At 41.7% G+C, this 21593-nt stretch overlaps 1 protein-coding gene across 3 annotated transcripts in view; it reads right to left on the bottom strand.

Moving 5' to 3' along the window:
* Window positions 1-7205: 7205 nt before the first annotated feature.
* Window positions 7206-21593, bottom strand: part of MMS22L (MMS22 like, DNA repair protein) — a 94107-nt gene continuing 79719 nt past the window's right edge. For all 3 annotated transcript variants that reach the window (XM_077303717.1, XM_077303732.1, XM_077303726.1), the window contains 5 exons: window positions 16172-16383; window positions 15702-15868; window positions 13979-14075; window positions 12114-12281; window positions 7206-10006 (listed from right to left, as the gene is read on the bottom strand). In XM_077303717.1, coding sequence (XP_077159832.1) covers window positions 9925-10006; window positions 12114-12281; window positions 13979-14075; window positions 15702-15868; window positions 16172-16383 — 726 coding nt within the window. In that variant the 3' untranslated portion in view covers window positions 7206-9924. The remainder of the gene's footprint in view (window positions 10007-12113; window positions 12282-13978; window positions 14076-15701; window positions 15869-16171; window positions 16384-21593) is intronic.

Raw genomic sequence — 21593 nt, 5'->3', positions numbered from 1 at the left:
CACCTGGAATAGGAATATCCCTTTCCATCACCCAAAAGTGTAGCTGGAAGTGCCCTGGAGTCTGGTTTCTGAAATCCCCACTCCTGTCTGCCACATGGAACTCCAGTGCACCAGAACACCTGGACCATGTAGCTTCCTAGGCTGAATTGAGTATTCAGCAGGGGCATCAGGTACCCTGCAAATTGCATGTCTTAAGGCTCCTTTGCCTGGGGCACTGTTAAGCATGTGGAAAGAGGCCTGCAACATATAGGACATGTTCAGTGCCAAGTTTTGTTCTAGACTCTCATGCAAGCGGAAATACCAGAAACATCACAAAAGGCTTTCAAAAAGTTAGGCCTCATTGTATCCCTGCTTGTCTGCTGGCTCACACAAGACCTTCTGTAACTTCTTTCTGGGCACTGTAATACATGGGGAGTAAGATCTTGTACAAGTGGAAATGTGCTGAGTCTGTGCTTACACTTGCACATGACTGGAATGAGATTATAGTTTCCAGGGCACCGGATGCCCTACTGATTTTAGTTTCCAGGCAAAGCTCACAGTGTCCTATCTGACCCTGGAAGACCTAGCCACAGTGATCCATGGGCGGTCACCTCTGGGTTGGTCCACTGTAACACACTGTATGTGGGCCTACTCTTGACTATGATCAAGAAAATACAGCTGTTACAAAATGCAGCAGCATGGGTCCTAACAAGGACCCCATGGAAGACTCATTTTTGACCTACCCTCCACCAGCTGCATTGGTTACCAGTAGAGTTCCAAATCAAGTTCAAGGTGTTGGAATTAACCTTTAAGACCTTATGCAGCCTGGGCTACCTATAGGACCATATATCCCAGTATGTTTCTCTGAGATTAGTCTGCTACTCTTTAATCACTTCACCACACTGGATCGCAAGATTGAGGGAGGAGCAGGGGGAGGAGATCCAGAACCCAGAAAGGTCACAGTGCAGGTGTACGTGATAGTGCCTGTTGTATTCCTGGATGCAACGGGCTTTGCCCTTAGTAAAGACATGCTATTTCCCTTTCCAAATCATAAAAAACCTATATTTCATCTATACGAAAATGCTTCATTGTTCTAATTGAAATGAACCTCTGCACTGATTTAATGTTTTCTGATCTCTCACTAATAAAAAATTAAAATAGTGGCATAGATATGGATGTGCACATTACTGTTGGTGGTAATTAGTATCTTTTTTCTCTTTTATTGTTCTAGAAAATCATTTCACAGTTCTTAAAAGTCTCCTGTTTTAAAATTCTACTAAATTAATTAACTATTAGGGCAGAATATATCTCAAATGAAAAATCCAGGCAGAATCCATCAAGCCAAGCGATGCTGTTTTCCCAGGACATGAGAAGCATCAGGGCGCAATAGTTAACCTAATTTATAGGCGCTGTTTAAAATGAGTGATTGGTTATAGCTAGTTAGCCTTTCCTTCCTTTTCTTCTTGTTCTTTTTCTGAGGGAGGGATAACAGTGATATCTAGATGCTAGGGTTGGGTAGTTTAAGAGAAGTAGCATTTTTTGTCCTTGGCTTCTGGGAAGATTAATCTCTAGTTTGTTTTGAACTTCTGCCGTTCCTTTTTTGTGCTTCTATGAGTTTGTTTCTTGTTTTCTATTGTGGTTAATTTTTCTTGGTTCAATGGTTTTTCTGGTTAGTGTTCCACTTTCTTAATAGACTAGATGTAAAGCCCATTGCATTTTTGAATACAATGGGCGCAAGCATGGGTGCTGGTGAGCCCAGTGGGCTCACAGGTCTTCTTGCGGGCCCCTCTGCCATGCAGTCCCCGCCATCCCCTTTCCCCCACCCCCTCCCCCCGAAGCAGGCCTGCTCTTCTCGCCACGTCGAAGCCTTTCTCCCACCCGCCTCCCTGCCCAAGGTCCCAGCTTCGGCGGCAGGAAAGGAGCAGGGCCCTGTTCCTTTCCCGGCACTGAAGCCTCTTCCCCCAGCCACTTCACCTCCGAGTCCAGGATGGGCCAAGTGGCCAATCGGGAGCCCTGCCCCTTTCTCCGCCCACAATGCCCTTACTGTTTTATTTTTACCGCTCCACAGGAGCAGTTTACAGATTAGTGATTTTGTCCAACATCACATTTTCCCTTGAATAGGTTTTATTAATAAGACCCCCATTCCTTTTCTTAGGTTATGATAATTTTACCATTCTGACAATTTTAACATACCAAATTTTAAAGTGGAAAAAAGTTTAATCAATTAACACTATAATAATTTAATACACCATTATATAAACAACTCAATAAAACAGGACAACAAAGTTTGTGTCCAGTGGTACCTTTAAGACCAACAAAGTTTTACTCTATGCATAAGCTTCTATGTAAATGCACACTTCTTCAGATACAAAGAAGTGTGAATGCACACAATAGTTTATACTTTGAATAAGACTTTGTTGCTTTTAAGGTGCCACGGAACTCAAATTGTGTTCTGCTGCAACATGGCTACCTGCTAGAATCAATAAAACTGTGTAGCTCATAGGATGGGTCAGGTAGGCTCACAGTGTAGGATGGACCTTGGGAAGTTTAGGAAGAAAAGTGGGAGGGAGCGATGGTTCCCCAAGGGCTGTGGGAGCACTGGAAGAGCAAAACTCCCCAGCATCTGGCAAGCCTTTCAGGGCTCTTTTCCAAGTGGTTGCTGCTATTGCGAGATGTGCCACTGTTTGTGAATGATCACACTGCACTGCTCTTTCTGTTTCTAGGTCTGTTATGACTCAGCCAAAGGAAAAACAGAAGCAGGACCTGTATTTGGGGGCAAGCTTTGAGGAAGAGGAGACAGGAGCTCCCCCCAGCAATGCAGGGGCTGTTTTGACGGACTGGAGGAAGAGGGTCTTTACCCCTGATTTCAACCGACATTTCACTCTCTACCTTGAATTAAATATTTCTGTCCACCCTCTCACTCTCATCCTGCCATGTCTCCAGTGATGGGATATCAGGCAGCACAGCTGGAGATTATTGGTGCTAGCACTAGTGTACCATGGGAGGGACAGAAAAAGGAGGCGGCTCACCTTATTGGAGAATTGATAGTAGTAGGTAGCAGCCCATTTTCTGTAGTTGTGAAGTTGGGCTTCTCAGGCTGCTCCACCATGTCATACTCTAGTATGTAATCACTGTTGAATGATAAGTAGGAACATGATCTCTTTCCTCTTCAGGACTACTAGGGAGCACATGAAGCCATACATGTCCCACACTTGTGGGAAGCCTATATACTTCACATTTTACATCTGGATCTGCTCTCAGTGTCAGCATGCATGCATCTCACTGACTGTTTACTTGTGGAAACTAGTGGATATGGAGAGGGCAGTAGGCAGGTTGAAGGAGACCACTGCACCAGATGCCACCAGGCTCTGCTTTATGCCAAGGTCATGGTGGAGGAGCATGCAGTGGTCAACCTCTGTAGCATGATCCAGAGCCAGTTAGATGAGTGGTTAGGCAGAGAAGTCAGCAGAGCCTTCTTGATGACTGCTGGAAGGTGCAAACATAAGGGCTGAGGTAAAGGCTGTGAGCATCACACATTTACTGTATAGCCCACCTCCTCCACCTGGTGGTGCATGCCCTCAGGCTGGGTTCTACAGAGAATCCCAACTGGGATGCTGCAACCTATGAATTCTCGCATTGCTCCACACCTGCTGAAGCATGAGGCCACTTCTCAGGCAGTGTGAAAACCAGCCTTCTGCTGTGTGAGTAGCAGGCTCTGGTTGAAATTGCACAACACTGCCACCCACTGGAACTCCACCTATGCCCTTCTTGAACATCTGGTGAAGGTGATCTTGGAAGTCAACATTAGACAGGGGGGAAACTTGCTGAACATCAGTGGCTGGCTGTCACCTTTTAAGCACTTCACAAATGTAGTGTGCTGCGATGCATCAATCCTGGGCCAAGTTGTTCTGTTCATTCCTGTGCTCCAAAGGAAGAGCTCAGCTGCTGGCCTAGAGATGGGTTGCACAAAGATTGTTCCTTATAGTTCAAAGGTTGCAAAGAGGTAACAAGTGCCGACTGCAGCCTCACCAAGAAAATGGTCTACAAACTTGTGACCATGTCTGGCTCATATATCAGCAACATCACCCTGCATGGCATTTCCCAGTAACTTAAGGATCTGTGAACCCAGATGGATATAGTGGAACAAGCAAGAACAGTATAGAACTCTGCAGCCAGTGTTGGAAAGGTTTTGTGGTTCATGGCCATTGGGGAGGCATTGGGTTCTTCTGTTTAAAGCTGTCTAGTTTGCTGGCCACTTTAGAAGGTTTGGTTACCAAACAGAAGTTCCACAGCTTGAAACAAACACATTGTTGGTAGGCACCACCTGGGTAAGTACCACAGTTCACATTTTGAGATCAGTTCAGGATTGCTTGGTGAATTGCCAAACAGCGACCATTCACAGACAGTGGCAATACAGGACTGTTATTGTTGTTAGTTGTGAAGTCATGTCTGACCTATCGTGACCCCATGGCCAATGATCCCCCAGGCCTTCCTGTCCTCTACCATTCCCTGGAGTCCAGAAGCCCTAGCCCAATGTGAATTCTTCCCAAGCCCGAGGGGGGTGGGGGTGGAGAGACACTTTTACAGGTCATCAGTAGTTTTCCTGTGGCACCCAGTCGAACGTTCCAAGCTAGTAATATAATGTGTCAAGGAGAACTGAGGCATTGAAGCATTCATTAACCTTTTTTTTCTTAAAGCCCTATTAACAAAAAATGTAAACCCCACCAACCCTTCTCCCTAGCCATTTAAGCTGACACAACCTGCTTGTTCCTTGGAGTTCTTGGCTTTTCCACAGGCACCCAGCCTGTTTAAACAAGCACTTGTGAGCTTCAAGCCCTGGATGTAATAAGCTGCAGTGGACTGCTTTCTGCAAGTGGAGAGAAAGTGACCTTGGGCCATGGTTTTCCAGTAGAAGAAAGGGTGGTGTATAGCTTTCTGTTCTCTGTCTTACATCAAATGAAAGCTTGGAGCCAGCTTGGTGCAGTGGTTAAGAGTGGCGGCTGCCAATCTGGAGAGCCAGGTTTGATTCCCCGCTCCTCCACATGCAGCCAGCTGGGTGACCCTGGACCAGCCACAGTCCGGTCAGAGCTCTCTCAGCCTCACCTACCTCATAGGGTGTCTGTTGTGGGGAGAGGGAGGGAAGGTACTTTGAGACTCCTTCAGGTAGTGAAAAGCTGGGTATGAAAACCTACTTCTCTTGTTTTGTTCAACCCTGGACTGTTTAACTTCGTTGGGCTGCTCTTGTTTCACCTGATGGCTGAGAAAGTGTCTGGGAAGGGATTTGATAGTGTCAGGGGTTTTTCACAAACTGAGGTGGGCAGGTTGTTGGCATTGGTGAGGCTGACCACGTGCCTCCTAGACCCCTGCTATTTGTGGCTCTTTAAAACAGGCAATGAGAGGATTGGGAGGCCCCTTCAGAATATAATCAATCTATCTTTGTCCTCAGGGACATACTTGGTGAGGCTTAAGAAGGCTGTGGCCCAGGCTTTATTGAAGAAACCATTATTGGATCTGCAAGACACTGCCAACTACTATCCCGTCTTGCATTTAGCGTTTCTGGGGAAGGTGGCTGAGCAGGCGGCAGTGGACCAACTGAAAACATTCCTAGAAGCTTCAATTCTGGCCCCATTTAGCTTCTGGCCTGGCCATGGAGTAGAGATGGCTTTGGTTGCTCTAACAGATGATCTCTGGGCAGCAGCTAGTCTGAGGCTGGTTGGCATTTATAGCTATCAGACTGATACCTGGTATTTGCTGTAATTTTTATAATTCCTACAGATGTTGGCATGGTAGGTGGTCAGCTGATCCTACCAATTGTGTGTTTAATCCTTGTCCATTCTGATTTATCAGATCAGGTTAAAAGGGAATGATGGTTACATAAAGGAATTTGATTGTTTGGACTGGTTCAGAATATAGCTGCAAGGATATTAACAAATCTAAACAGGAGGGAATATCTCACTGGTATATAAAGAGTCTTTGTGGTTCCCAGTTTGTTTCTGGACATTCAAAGTCTGACTTTGGCCTTTAAAACCATAAACAGATCACTTGCTTCCATCTGAATAGGTCCAATTGTTAAGATCTTTGTAAGACACTAAACGCAGGGTGATCTAGCCTTCAGAGGAAAGATGAGCAGCCCTCAGGGCCTCTTTACTGGAGGCAGCTTCTTATGGAACTCCCCCCCCCCCAATATTCACTCTTTCATTTAGTCTTCACGTGTTTAGCTACATTAAATCTATTTGTCTTAGTGTTTAATGATGTGTAAATAATCTCTCGCCTTACTTTGGTTATATTATAAACTGACTTGAAGTTGGAGTTGGAAAGCAGAACAAAAATGTTTTGAATATTGCTCCACCCACTTTGAAGCCGTAAACTGGCTGGGAATCAAGTTCTTCTGGAAAACCAAGTCCCTTCCATTGTTTTAGGAACAAAATCTTCTCATGGAATTATTCAATCCCAAGAATAGAGCCCTTGTCACAGATCACCTTTGGGAGCCATTGCTGCAGAATACAGGGCTCTCTCCTCCCTCATTTTATCAACAATGTTTAGGCCGAAAGTGAATAGCCATAGGTCGCCCAGTGACCTTCATGGCACAGTGATGTTTTAGACCTAGGCTTCCCCAACTGTAGGTCAACACCCTAAGCCAGAGGTGTCACTCATTTGTTATGAAGGTCAGATCTGACCTGAATGTCACTTTGTTGGGCTGGGCCATGTATGCCATAAAACACAATCCCAAGTACTGGAAATATAAATTTTATAGCAGACACAGAAAAACTCAATTAATGATAGATCAAGATGAGTAACCATATAAGTCTGTCTATAGCAGCAGAAAAGAGCAAGAGTCCAGTAGTATCTTGAAGACTAATAAAATTTGTGGCAGGCTATGAGCTTCTGTGAGCAGTGACTCATGAAAGCTCATACCAATCAGCAATGTGTTTTTAAACTCAAAATATAAACATGCTTAAAACATTAACACCCTTGCAGTATCTTGCTGATGCCCACTCTCCCACCTCCACTGGCCATTATGCATGAGAGTCAGAGAGTAAACAGGGACATTATGCATAGCCTCTGTCTTCTAGCAATAAAAGTAATCAGTTGCTTGTGGGCTGGATAAGAGTCCGGGATGACCTGGTTCTGGCCCATGGGCCATACGTTTAATACCCTCGCCCTAAACAAAACACAAAATTGGCTCTCAGTTGTGGCTCAGGAAAGGAAAGAAGCAAAGGCAAACAGTTCTTTATCTTTTTATTCCTTATTCTCTACAATATTTTGTGAGGTCCACGTGTCAACTAAATCTGAATTGTCAGGTGAGATGATACCAGATTCACAAAGACTCAATTTAGGATTTAAATCCAAAATTTATAAAACATACAAAATGATAATCTGATCTGCAAAAGCAGCTTTTTTTTCTATTTCAGTTGTATTCTAAGGATGGAAATGCTCCATGTACTCAAACATGCAACATCTCTTTCTCAAAACAAGAAAACAAAGAAATATGCAGATGGGAATTGTGACAAAGAAATACGCACATGGGTACACTTCTTTGCTTGGTTCATTGTGATCATAGCAGCAACTTTGGGAACCAAATCAGAAAAAATAAGCAGCAAGAGCTGGAGAAGAAATATATCATAGTAAAAGAATTTAGTTTACAGCCAGACTAGTTTATATGAAAGAGACACGCTGAAGTGAATTTCCAAAGATTCTGGTTTGACTTCTGGTGCAGGAAACAGACTGGCTTGTGATATATAAATTAGGAATATACACTCACATCCAATTATTAATTCCATAGGAATTATTATTTTAATTAAGATTGCAGACATAAACGTAATAAATATTTAGCATTTTGAAAACTCTCTAAAATTAAAGCCACATTTGAACTGACAAATAGTACTTCAAATTCCTATTTATCTAAAAATCAGAATTTTTGTATACGCACATATGCAGCATCTGGAAAAGAGACCTTTGAAGTATATTTTCCACAATTTTGTGTTGGCTATACAATCATTTATTAGTTTTCTACATTTGTTCTGTAAGATCTCTGGATAATCATCCATATAATCATATGTAACTCTCCTCCAAAACACAGTCAGGTCTTTGCCACAGATATGCCATTCCCCAACGGCTGTTTGACGCAATGCTGAAGGACTTCGGTGTTAAACCTTTGAGCGGGGTAACTGCAAACATTACAATCAGTTCTATGAGCTGAATGCCACACTGCATTGAGAGAAAACTTTGTCTTTTGCTAAACAATACCAGCTGAGTATTAATTATGCTTGAAATAAGAAAAAATATATAGTTCAGTTAAACAATATGGTACAATATCTGTTCTCTATTCTCTTAAAAGTCAAAGGCTTCACTTTCAAGAAGTAATGCTAAAGACAGACATCTGTTCCGTTATCTAGTGAACGTTAAAGACTCAGATTTTGAAGCCATCTTGCTTGAAGAGGCTTTTAAAGAAAACCTTTCAGAAACACAGGCCTCTTTGAAATGAATAAAACTCCTCCCAGGTGTAGGAGCTTAGGAGAAGCTACAATGTGGGTTCAATAAGTCACTTTCATAATGAAAAGAACCTCCATGCTCTACACTATTAAGTAGCCTAAAGAGGCTTTTAGTTACTGTATTATCTGAAGTAATGATAGTTGATTTGGGGAAGAGATAATCTGCTACCTTTACATAAGAATACTGTAACAATACAGACAGGCTCTGAACAAAATTATAGGGAAGTTTCCATGGCAGTAATTGATAGACATGTACACACACACACACACACACACACACAGAGTCGCTCATCATTAACTCTGCAAAGTTACTTTGTTTCACCGCTTTTGCCACCGAGCCCATGTAACTCACCATTGCAATTCAAATTACCTGTGCATTGCTAAGATAATTCAGCAGAAGTTTGAATTCCAGACATCAAATAAATTTGGAAATTACAGGGAGAATTACTTAGGGAATCAGGGCTTGAGGAATAAAACATCATAAACACCCGGAAATACCTACCAAATCTAATTTACTACATGCAGCATTTAATCATGTGTGATCTTGGGGGGAAAAAATTAAGTAGAAACTTGAATTAAGCTGTTTGCACCTGCCATTTCTTCCTCTGTGTTTTAGAATTTGGTGAGGCATTCACCTCGCCAGAGATTCTTACCAAGGTAATAGAAGTCGAGGTATGTTGTGTGCGTTTATGGCTTAGAAAGGAATAGATGATGGCAGCACAGTGACCATGGCAGCAGCTCTCATAACTGAATCCCTCCTTGTTATTCAAGAACTACAGCACTGCTAGCTCCACCAGCAGAACTGTACAAGGACAACAGGGAGGAGGTCAGAGGTTGCATTCAGCAGAACAGAGCAACACATTTTTAATACAGGCACAATGGTAGGACGGCTGTCACTATTCCACGCAATGCGTGCACCGACTCTCCTGTTAACATAAGGTGGCTCAAGCATCCTGCCCTAACCCTGGCCTTGCTTGGAGTGAACTTCTTGCTGTTGCCAGGCTCACATGAAGTGTTTGTGTGCAAAACATCACTCAGGATGTCAGAATGAAAGGCCTGACAGCCAAAGTGTATTGATTCATTAGAGCAGAAAAACTTTACTGTTAGAGATTACCTTTGCTGCTGCCCTTTACCTACCTTTCTAAGAAAAACAAAAAACAAACACACACCATTCTTCAAACAATCCTGTAAGTCATCAAGCTCCCACACCTTCTGGCATTTTCTTTCAACAGTCCCTAACAGGATTCAATGGCTCTCCGTTGTCATTTAAAATCAGAGATCTGCATTACTTCTTCCGTCTTGCTTGTAGTATGAAAAGGCAGCAAAGGCTACGGAGAGAAGCTGCTTTCCAGGCAGAAACAAAGAGTCTGTCGGGAGGCAGGGAAGCCGAACTTGGCATAAAGGATTGGCATCCCAAGCAATGATCGTGTACAAGTCACCAATCAACACACGGCTAATGGCTCTCATTTCCCAGTTTCAGTATCTCAGCTTGTCCAGCCTCTGCGAGCTGAGATAAGAGTCTTTTATAGGCTTCTCTGTTAAGGAGGAAAGGGGGAGGGGGAAGTATATAACACTTTAATTAAAATGAGTTTAATACAGCTTGAGAATCAGTCATGTCATTCCAAGACTATTTAAGGTAAAACGATAAAAAGAACGAGGACATAATTTTATGTTGGCTCCCACTTCGCATTTGTTTAACCAGGAGTTTCAGCCAGAAAATTACCAACTTGTTCTTGTGCCTCCTTAAGTTTATGAAGCCGAAGCTCAGGTGTAAGGCGACTTTCCCTATCGTATTAGTGATTCAAATCTCGACTTTAAAAATCGTTACATGAGACCTCAAAGCCATCAACAATTACTTGATTCTTCAGAATAAGTGTGCTTGCATAACACCGTGTTGGTCTTAAACTCTGTTCTACTTGATTCTCTGTTCCTGCTATTATTGTTTTTATTGTTATTGTCCCTCATTTCAATTCTAGGTTCTCTGGGGGACAGTAGCTCACACACAGAATAAATCATTTGTTTGGGGTTGGGAGAGAATGGCATAATGTACCAAGCAGCGACCATCTTGAGGAATATGTGGACAAGACTCAAGCTGCACTGAGACACTGCAACCAACTAACTAGACAGATTGATGCTCTTGGGCACCAACAGTTTTCTTGGTGTACTCAGGGACTCCCTTTGCCACTGCGGTGTCTGAATGCAGATACATTACCAAATTGTCCCTTCCCAAAAGACCGTTCCCCCCTAGTCAAAACAGGAATTTAAATCATGGTTTAGAATCCAACTCTGGGCAGTGGCAGAACTCCAGTGTACCAAAGTATTATGAGAAACTAGAGCCTGTTCAAACCAGGGAATCATTTGATGCAGCAAACAAGCCGTTTGCATGCAGAAAACTGATAGATTTCTGTTTACTTAATTCGTGGTCATGTCTGATGCAGCCTACAATTACACTCAGACCAACAGAGTAACTCCGATTTCTTTGAGACACACATAAACCTAGATTATTCTTGGGATTGAGTACTCCCATCTCCCTCCCTCCTTGAATATGGAACATTCTTGGATCTGAAAATTGGATGTCAAAAATGGAGCACTTTGTTTTCTGCCAACTGTGATTCTAACCCAAATCTGGACCATTTGAGGTCACTTGTGGTCCCTTACAAACTAGGAAGGCCAATCTCAGATTTGTGCATGAGGACAGTAGGGACATAATTGGAGGACAAACCAAGCTTGTTCTTGGCAGAAACAAAGTGGTGCTTCTGATGTATGAATTAACAACCTTAGTTTTGCCTACCAGGCCTCTAGTCAGAATTATTTTGGAAGTCAGGGTTGTGCCTTAGAACATATTGCAACGTAATTCTGAGATGTACAGAACATCCTTCCCTGTCATTTAGTAACCGAGAACTGATTTTGAGATATTTGAGAATCAGAACATTTAAATTTTGGAAGACAGCGACATGGCCTGCAGTTGAGCTCATATCACACAGGCGGCATCTAGATAGTGTCACTGAAAGGTATGAGTATCAAACACAACTGCTAATTTCATATGAGATGCAGCTTAAAACTGTGAAGCTAGTGCTTGTCTGTATGCACATCTGCTGCATAAGTGGGCCTTTCTGCTTAGACAGCAGATATTTTATTCACTGGGTATATAAAAAAATACAAACTGGAAAATAGAGAAGTTTTAACCAACAGGCATTAAGTAAATGCAATCTCTATTTCTTAATGGTTATTCTCTGGCCAAGCGAAATGAAAGACATCCTTAAACATTAATGTGGTTTCCAAACATCTGAAACATTTAATGTGGATTTTAAACTATCACGGTCCCTCTATTTAGTCACATTTGTGCAAAGCAGCAGAAATAATTCATTTTACTCATACTTTAATGATATTGTGAGCCACTTTGAGAACGTTGTCAACTAGCATGAAACACATCTATGAAATATTTTTTAAAAATTAGATTTTTGGGTGGATAGGGCTGTTTTCCAAATATGCACCAACCTTACAAAGGTACTATTTATACAAAGCATCAAATCTGGAGCACATGTTTATTTTGCAGAACTCCAATTATGCAGCCAAGACCTCCTACAGGACCTGAACTTCTGTTGTCCGTCACCCAAAAGTGAGGGAAAGCCCTGAGCGTACCTTTGCACGATGTTTCTGCCAAGACCTTGTTTGTACTCAGAATTCCTCAGGGCTTCTGTCATAGCAGGAATCAGGTTGATAACTAGAGGCTGGTCCAAGACTGCCACTGCTTCCAAGATGCTGTAAACTTGATTATCATATACAGTAGTGTAATCTTTGATAAACTGCCTGAAGGAAGAAACCATGGCATTTAGTGAAAGGAACAAAATCTGCTCCTAAGAAAACAAACACACACTCCCACAGAAATGTGCACCTCTAGTTTAATATGACCAGGAAGCAACACATATCACAGGATGAAGTTTGGAAAAGGGAAAGGAAACTGAGACTATTACAAATTTCAAAAATTATAAAAGCTAACAGCTCAGCAACTTCCTATTGCATGCACACCAATTCTCTGAGTGTAATAATACACTGAAAAAGGGGGTTCATTTTCAAAACTATGCCAAGCCCGTGTTTAGCATCAACCAGAGCTTGCAACTATGCTCTGAATGCATTCTCTCCATCCAGTTTCAATTCCTTAAATCATCCACAAATCCAGCCTGCATCGCTGGGTGCCTTAATAGGTAAGCAGGCCACTTACACAGCATTTTTCGCATACCCCTGGTTAAATCAAAGCCGAGTCCAAAGTTTCCAGGCCCAAGGCCAGGTTGTGTGCCTGACTGCTGGTGTGGTCTAAATCTATCCCCTTGAGGCTTCCCAACTTTGCCACCAACTGCTACTTCTATCCCTTTTTAACAGCTTGCTCTGCAAACATTAGCAGGTATCTTAAAGACTAACAAAATTTGTGGCGAGGTATCAGCTTTTGTATCACCAGTTTTGTTAGTCTTTAAGGCTCTACTGGACTCTTGCTCTTTTCTACTGCTATAGACAGATTAACATGGCTACACACCTATTAGCAGATATGTATTTCTTTGGGCTCTTCCATTTTCTGGTTTCTGCTCTTGAAGAAACAGGAAGAAGGCAAAACTTTTATTTTCTGTTGGCAAATTTACTTCCTTTTGAGATATCAAATATTGGTAGGGGTGGAAAAGGGTAAAGAAATTAGGACCTACTAAAAGAAATGAAAGAGTATAAAGGGAGCTAACGTTTTAGCTCTTGGGAAATAACAGCAGAATTGTACTTTGTGGCTATGTTTATGTCCCCAATCATAAACCTTTCTTAGGGCTGCCAGGCCTGAATGGTCCTGTGGTGGGAGGCTCCAGCAGCAGGGATGACGTGAAATTTTGTCATTTGTGATGCTGTGATGTCACTTCCAGTCAAAAACCTGGATGTGATGTCATTGCTGTGGAAATCCTGCAAAGAGAACCATAGTGACATCACTTCCGGGTTTTGGTGAGAAATGACATCAGGGCATCACACAACAATTTTCCCTTCCTATTTTCAACTCCAGTTGATTTGAGTGGTGGTGGGAACCAGGATGATTGGCAGGAGTCCTTTCACAGGGTATCTGTTGTGGGGAGAGGAGAGGAAAGATGTGTGTAAACTGCTTTGGGATTTCTTTGGGTAGTGAAAGGCAGGGTATAAGAAACCAGCTCTTCTTCTTCATACAGTTAAAGTGACATGGTACACCTCAGTGTTTCAGATAATATGCTAGAGTACATTAAATGTTCATTTTCAGTTCTCTTTTTATGATTGCACTGTGATTTTTCCCCCCTAAAAATTCAGTTTGGGGGAACAACAACATACCAAATGAATGGTTTCCTTTGTTGCTGTCCAAACCTCAGGATGAACCATTGCCAAGAATGGAAATACTATAAACAATCAAAACCGAATTATGTTAGGGGTAATTAGTTGCTTAGAAGAACATGCTTCCTGTCAAATGCCATGAATGCATTTCAGTGCCAATTGGCCAGTGTTCTAGTTACCTAAACATGGAAGTCAGCTGTGTGGCAAGCTCTCCTCCTGACCTCCTTTGGCAGCTCTCTATAACACACTGCAGGATCTCTGTAGACAGTTTTTTAACTGTAAGAGACAAAACACACAGAGCATTCAAACACACCATCTGGAAAAGAGTGGTAGGTTTTTTGTGTCTTGTTTTAGTGGCACAAACTTACATTTGAAAAACACACACAAGGTTGCCTTATAAAGCAATGCAACAACTTCTGGACTGGAATTCTATACACATAGTATCCAGGGATAACCCCAGATAATTGAACTAACCTCTTAATGCACTAGCATAGCATTAGGCTGTTAGCCATATTTTTAAAACTTGAGGCAGGGGGCGCTTGAGTTCCACTGAAATGTAATCGGGGGGGACAATGTGAGGCTACTAACTCACCAGATGACTTTTACTGAAGTCACTGTTTTCTCAGTATCGACTCACCTTCTCCTCCTATATAGGGATTTAGGATTAGAACCTATAACTTTGTTCTCTGTGCTCATGAATTCCCTCCATTGCAGAGCAGCAGCTCATGTTCTTGCATTAACTAAACAAAATCAGCAGAAGGTTTTCTGCATGGAAGGGACATTCAGGAGCTAATGGAATGAAATGATAGCCCCCCCCCCCCAATAATATTTTCTTTGTCTTTTAGCAGTTTTGTCAGGTTTAATGAGAGCACCTCCATGAACTGTATACAATGCAATATAAATGCTAAATTATTATATGAATTATTTAATTATTCTTTTATATCCTGGCTTTCTCCCCAATGGGGAACCAGAAACAGTTTGCACTTTTCTCCTTGCCTCTGTTTTCTCCTGTGCATGTGTAACTGGCCCAAGGTTTGAGTGGGGTCTCAAACCTGGGTCTCCTGGATCCTATTAGGGCACTCTAACCACGATACCACACAGGCTTTCTAAAAATATCCAGCCAAGGTTTCTAAAAGCATACAACGAAAAACTCATTGTGCAAATTCAGTTATTATCGCACAGGTGAGTGAGCTGCTGCCACTATTCCCCCTATCAGTTTGCACTGGTCAACTCTGTTTTGTACATCTAACTCCTATAAACTGCTATCTCTGCAAGGCCCTTCCATTTTCAATTAGGGCTGCCTGACCATACAGGAGTATTTGTATCCCCACAGTGGAGCCAGAGATGCAACCAAATTGCTTCATATGAGTCAGCTGTACTGCTGTCAGCACTGAGAAATATTCCATGTCATCCCCAGCTTCTCCCAGTAAAAAGGATAGTTCCACATATGAGTGAAAAGAGGAAATTAAAGAGGAAAGTTCCCCTCTGCAGAAAACATTTAACAGAAGACTGGGGTTCTATCCACTCACCACCGATTCCAGCAATGGCTAGGTAGGGAACAGTATACAAACTAAGGTTGTTTGCTTCGGAGCATCATAGATATACACTATACTTGAATATCTCCTCCTTGAAACCTGTGAACATAACATTTTTCCGCCTCTTCTCAAGGATTCTTCTGGTTCTTCAGAAATGTAGGCCACAGATAAAAAATCAGTAGGGAAACTCAACTTCCATAAAAATCAGCTAATCTTCATTCCATAATACAACTATATGCTAGAATGTAAAATGCACAATGTGGAAGTCTGAACGCATGCTCACATGCAGATTGTGAGGACAGAGCGATGTCTCTTTCATTTCACAATGATGGATAAAATACATTTTTAAAGCAATCCATGCACTCACCTTGTGGTTCATTAACCAACACTAGGCATTTCAACACCACAGGCAGCAGCAGTTCAATGTTGCACATTTCAGTGTTCTTGGTCTTCTGAAGTGCTTCAAGAATAAAAGCAAGAACTGATGCCAGGCGAGGGGGAGGAGCATGACCCTTGAACTGGAGGTAATTTTCACTGGCAGGAAATTAAAAAGGTTCAACATTACAGGAGAAATATCTTGTCATATTATCTAAATTTCATCTTATATGTTCACTTTTTGAAATGTGAGGAAATCTATATGCCCAACTTTAGCCACATTCTCTTTTTAAGGGCACAATGTCTCATCATATCTTGTTTTTATTGGTAACAGACAAAATGAAGTCCTGTTTGAAGTTTCATATCTCTGCCTACTTTAAAATCAAAACCCGTTTCCCCCAGTTTTTACTGGTAAAGTATTTAAACGTCAAAAGATTTATTTCCCCTTTCCCTTGACATTACCTGATGACCTGCAGAATTGTTTTGTACAGATGCAAGACTGCTGGGCTGGTGATGGAAGTGGATATTGCCAGCAAAATAGGGTGCTGCCAAGTTTGAGAAGCAGAAGGTGAAGATGGAAGAAAACGCCCAAAATATTGCTGAATGATGTTCCCTAGCAACTGGTTCAAATAGGCCCCTTGGGTCTGGGACTGGCAACATATGAAGGACAATCCCTACAAATGAAGATTCAAAATCAGAAATGAACAAAACAAGAAATCAACCAATGCCAAAAACTATACAGCACGTTTGGTTTAAATTTGCTGGCTCCAACTGGTGAGTATACCTTAAGGTCCTGATTTCAGTGGTTAAAAAAAAAACCCCTAAAAATCAAGTGATCCATTAAAAGGAATATGGCTAGTGTTTTGTTTTTTAAAATCCTGAAAAGGTGAGCCAGGACAGCATCATTTTAAAGGATCCTCAAGATGATCCTAGAAATGTAAGATCAAATGCTTCTTATGTTAGATCAGAAAACAAAATATATGGCTTGAATGACAAATTTGTGCAGTTCTTGGTATGTGGAAGGGGAAATGCACACGCATAACACAGCAAAGCAGACTGGGTCTAAATAGTTCCTAGAAGCAACAAAAACAAAACACACATGAAAAGGAAGGCAGACTGACTGTAGCAAGCTTTCCTAGGGACTGCAATTCCTCTGAGCCCAGTGTGGCCTCAATTAAGGGGATTAGTGCTCTGCTAATTAGCCTCCTGACATTAAAGGAATTATTTTTCTAGTAGTTATCTTTCAGATTTCTAAAACAGTCCTCAAATCCAAGTAACCTGGAAACCTGCTGCAAAACACCCCAATATTTTGTATGTTTAAAACCACAAGTGAGAAGCCTTTCATTGTTAAAATTCAGACACAAAACTCCTTTGATTAGCTGTGTTTTTGGATGCAAAAACATTCCTTTCCCTCAATCTACTGTATGAGTATGTGTATTACATATCATTACAGATACTGTTCAATACCTTCACCTGGCATCTGTTCAGTATTCATTTTAGGGTCCTCCCCCATTTCACATGAACTTCTTTTTGTGCTACAGTTAAGACAGTTTTCTGTTCGTGACTTCTTGTTTGTTCTATGCATTTCCCCCCTCCTATCTGTATAAACAGATTTCTTTGAGTGCACTTCCCAAGATTGACAGGAAGGAAGGTAAATCATGAGTCTGCTGTCATAAGGGGTCATTACTGGAGAATTGACAAAGACAGTTACTTGGAATTCACACTAGCAAAATGGTCAAGCATCAGCAACAAAGGAAAAATACCCTGGCAGGCCCATGCAGCTACAGAAGCACACTTTAGGAAATAGATAAAATATTCTAATTCAATGCAGTTTCAGTAATTAATAACAAAACTGTTCATATATTTAAAAGAATCCAAAAGGAATGAATTTTGTTCACCAACACTGTGGAATTAAGAGCTTCAGAATCACACAAGTGGCATTAACAGGAATAGCCCAAATATGAAGACTGTCTGTAATGTTAATCAGGCATATTTCTGGCCCTAAATTAGCATAGTTACAGCTTCCATCATTTAAGAAAATAGATTTCAGGCCCTGGCTCTATGTGGTTAGTCAACAGTAACTGTGAATTTTTCTGAGATACCAAGACCATTTCTGCACAAGTCACTTTCCTTGGATCACCCTCTGCTTGTTCGTGGGGTCTATTCGGGCTTCCTCATGATGTTGCTTTCCTCCCAGGGGTTTCATGGGGCTGGTGCAACTCAGCCTGATCATTGCCTTGTGATTTATCAGCATTCCCTTTTTTATTGCGGGAGACTATGAGCACAATTCACAGCAGGGACGTGAGGAAGTGAAAACTTGGGCTGTTCATTTCCTCGCACTCCCAACTACCCAAGCACCCCACTACCCACCCAGCCCCGAGAGTCACTTCTGTCCTCCTCCCCCTGCCCTTTTCTCAAAGGACTTTTTCCAAACTCTAACTCTAAGGTAAAATCACTACATGCACAGACTTTAATTCTTATGTTTCAGGCTCATGAGGATTTTTTTAACTACTCCAAATTACTTAAAATTCCAAACACTCCAGCATGCTTTCCTTGAAGATTCTGTGACCTTCTTGGTTTCTAGAAGGTGGTACACTCTTTCCAGTACCCAAATTCCTTCTCTTGAAACATCAGGACTTGTCTTGAGTTTTCAACTGACCCCTGAGGTCTCTAAAGGCAGTTTCTAACCACATCAAACTGCCTGTTTAAACTGGGTAGGAAAATTCCTTCTCTTTCTAGAAGATCAATCCCCTTTCCTTGGCTCAAGTGGGACTCTATCTAACTACCCACTCATACTTGTCAACTTTCTCCAGTTCTCCTGTTTGTGTTAAACTGCTTTCAGACAGAGCTGAATTCTGAAACTGTCAATACTAAACTCTTCTTAGTTAAGGCTGAAATCAGAATGAATCCTCCTCAGCATCCAATTTAGAAATCTTTTTCTGCTCAGGTGATGCTAATCATTTAGATCTCTTACTTGGAATTCATACTAGCAAAATGGTCACTCAAGGTGCTCTAGGTCTGTGAAGAATTAAGAATTCACAGTCCTCCATCTATTTACACAGCACTTCTAGGCATCTAAAAAGTACAGTCCATTACAAATGGCTTGGCCTGTCTGCTGTAATATTAATTCTACCAATGGAGTTAAGAGAAGCAGTTTCTGAGACTCTATGTGAATCACATACACAGATCTGGATTCCACACATAAGACCGTTTATGCACTGAGAATTTCACTGCCCCACCTCCCATGCAGGAGCACAGATTGGGGGCGAATGAGGTGCATTGGGCCAAATACTCCCCCATGTGGGTGCAGGAAGAGGTGGAGCAACCTGCCACGACTAAAACTCCAGTCTGCAGCCCTGCATGAAACCTCCAGTGCATAAATGGTCTAAGAGGAAACAGACTCCCCTACTCTTCTCACTTTACTTATTTGCATGTACAGTCATGTTATTCAAGAGTACTTTTCCTTGAACACTAGGCTAAAACTTGTTATTGGAAAGCCCCAGAATGTACTGTTGACCAAGCATGAAGACTGACACAGACATACCATACAAGCACTAGCAACTCTGAGGAACAGGAATACCAGCCTCATGGCTGGTGAGAAGAACTTGGACCAGCATGTTGTTTTGGGATACTGAAGATATTATGAATATGGGGGTTTGCAGTTCCCTGGGTGCCAAAGTAAACAATGAAGTAGGGGGAAAATAACTCATGCCTCTGTTTCCACCACTAAGGAGTGGGATGTCACAATGGTACTTCCCTTGCCCAGGAAAATATACCCAACAGGCTTAGAAGCGGCTTTTCTTTTCAGGCCAGAAGCAGTTTTTCTTTGGGTCTGCTTTGCATCTGCTTGTTTTGAAGATATCTCAAGACCTTCAGAGGCCCCTTCTCCTCACCCAGCTATCTCTTCCTCCTAATTCTCAAGAGTCTGAGAGTTAAGAGTTCACAAAGCCTGTGAGACTTCTGTCTCTTCAGCCTTCCTGAATCCTTAGAGAAGTAGCTATGAAACTGCATTAGTTTGTTTACCGGGAAACTGAATCTAGAAAGGTGGCAAGGTGACTATTTATTTATTTATTTATTTTTATATTTATACCCTACCCTTCCCCAGAGGCTCAGGGTGGCTGGTTTAACATTTAGATTGGCTTATATGCATTAAGTTTGTACTCATGTTTGCAACCTTTTGTTTAGAATTTTATTCTATTTGCTCATGCTAAGGACTGTCTGTTTTATCTCTCATATTTTCTGCAGCCATCTGCATCTTCCTGATGGGTTTGTATGCATGCTTGTTCATATGTATTCCTGTCCCATGCATCTGATTAAAATTTCAATTTGATTTTGTAGTGTATTGTGCAGAAATGCTTTCCCATAAACCACTTAATTCTGTTACTGGCCCCCTGGCTGACCTTACTCCTTCCTTTTCTTTTTTTCTCTCAGTTGCTAGCCTCATGGGTTTGGAGCCATCTAAAAAACTGAAATACTGGAATTAGATTTTAGATGTTATGTTACCTTAATAATTTAATTGATAGTGGATGTTTTTAACTGTTCTCATACTCTGGATGTTTTAATTGATAATTTTGTGAGCTGCCCAGAGCCTGTTTGTCAGGAACAGTCTAAGGAATAGTCTAAGTCTAAGGAATAAGTAAATCTAAATCCATGTCTAAGGAATAAGTAAATAATTTGTATCAGTAAAATTTTGGGGTTTGCATCTTCTTACTGACAGATGCATACTGAATGTGGTGATAAGAACATGTAGGAAAGGAGGCCTCCTGTTTAAAAGTACCAAATTAACATAGGTGTACTGATCAAGAATCATGACGGTTAGAGGAAACACAAATGAGTTTGTTAGGACAAGGTCATGACAAACTGTAATGTTCTGCCTGGATTTTTTAATTGTTCCTCTGCTGTTGCTTGGTCAGTCTGAGGGCTGTGTGAAGTCTTTGATTTTAAGAGTTGTGTAGAGTACTTGTATGGTCAGGACATGTCTTGCCCTACAGTTTGCCTAGGAAGATGCTAGGCAAACTGTTCTTCTCATTCTTAAATTGAGATATCTTATCAAATTGGTAATACTGATCATGAATTATGTTTTCAGTGCTTTTCAACTGGGCAAGTTGGCAAGGTTCTTACATTGCTACATTATTTAACAAGATATATTAATCAACTAGATCAATGGTTCTCAACTTTGGGGTTGGGACCCCTTTGGGGGTCGAACAACCCTTTCATAGGGGTTGCGGCAGGGCAAGCAGCTTGGCCGGAGGGGCACCATCCACACAACAGCCTTGCGGGGTAGATTGAGATAGAGCATTTGTCTGTCTGGAGCAGTGGAAAAGAGCGAGATCAGCATGGTGGGACAAGAGACAGAACTGAACTGAGAAACCCGGGGAAAAAAAAACAATTTATATACAATAATGAACAATGGATCTTCATGCCATTGGTCAGTTTCGGTTTAATTTCTGTGAAAGAACACATGTATAATTTTATGGTTGGGGGTCACCACAACATGAGGATCTGTATTAAAGGGTTGTGGCATTAGGAAGGTTGAGAACCACTGGACTAGATGATATTTGATGTTTTAGGAGGTCTCCCCCCCCCCCTTCAAGTTTGTGATCTATACTGTCCACCTGTCTATATTTTTAGCAGGGCAACCACACTGGGAATTTGGACTTCTTGTTCTTCTATGATACATCAGTCAGCATCTGTGGAGGATTTTGTATCCTTTCCTCCCTTGGTTTATTGGCACAATGGCTCACCTACTTAAATAAATGTTACTTAAATCCCAAACCTTCTGCTCGCCAGAATCCCTGGCCAGTTTGGCCTGGGAGAAAGTTGCCTCCCAACCCAATGTGGCAATCAGCATTTTTCCAGGCATGCAAGAAAGGGCCACAAGAGC

Source organism: Paroedura picta, chromosome 1 (genome assembly GCF_049243985.1).
Source record: "Paroedura picta isolate Pp20150507F chromosome 1, Ppicta_v3.0, whole genome shotgun sequence".
NCBI classification, from domain to species: domain Eukaryota; kingdom Metazoa; phylum Chordata; class Lepidosauria; order Squamata; family Gekkonidae; genus Paroedura; species Paroedura picta.
The sequence above is the reverse complement of the archived record's forward strand: the minus strand, read 5'-3'. Positions and strand labels throughout refer to the sequence as shown.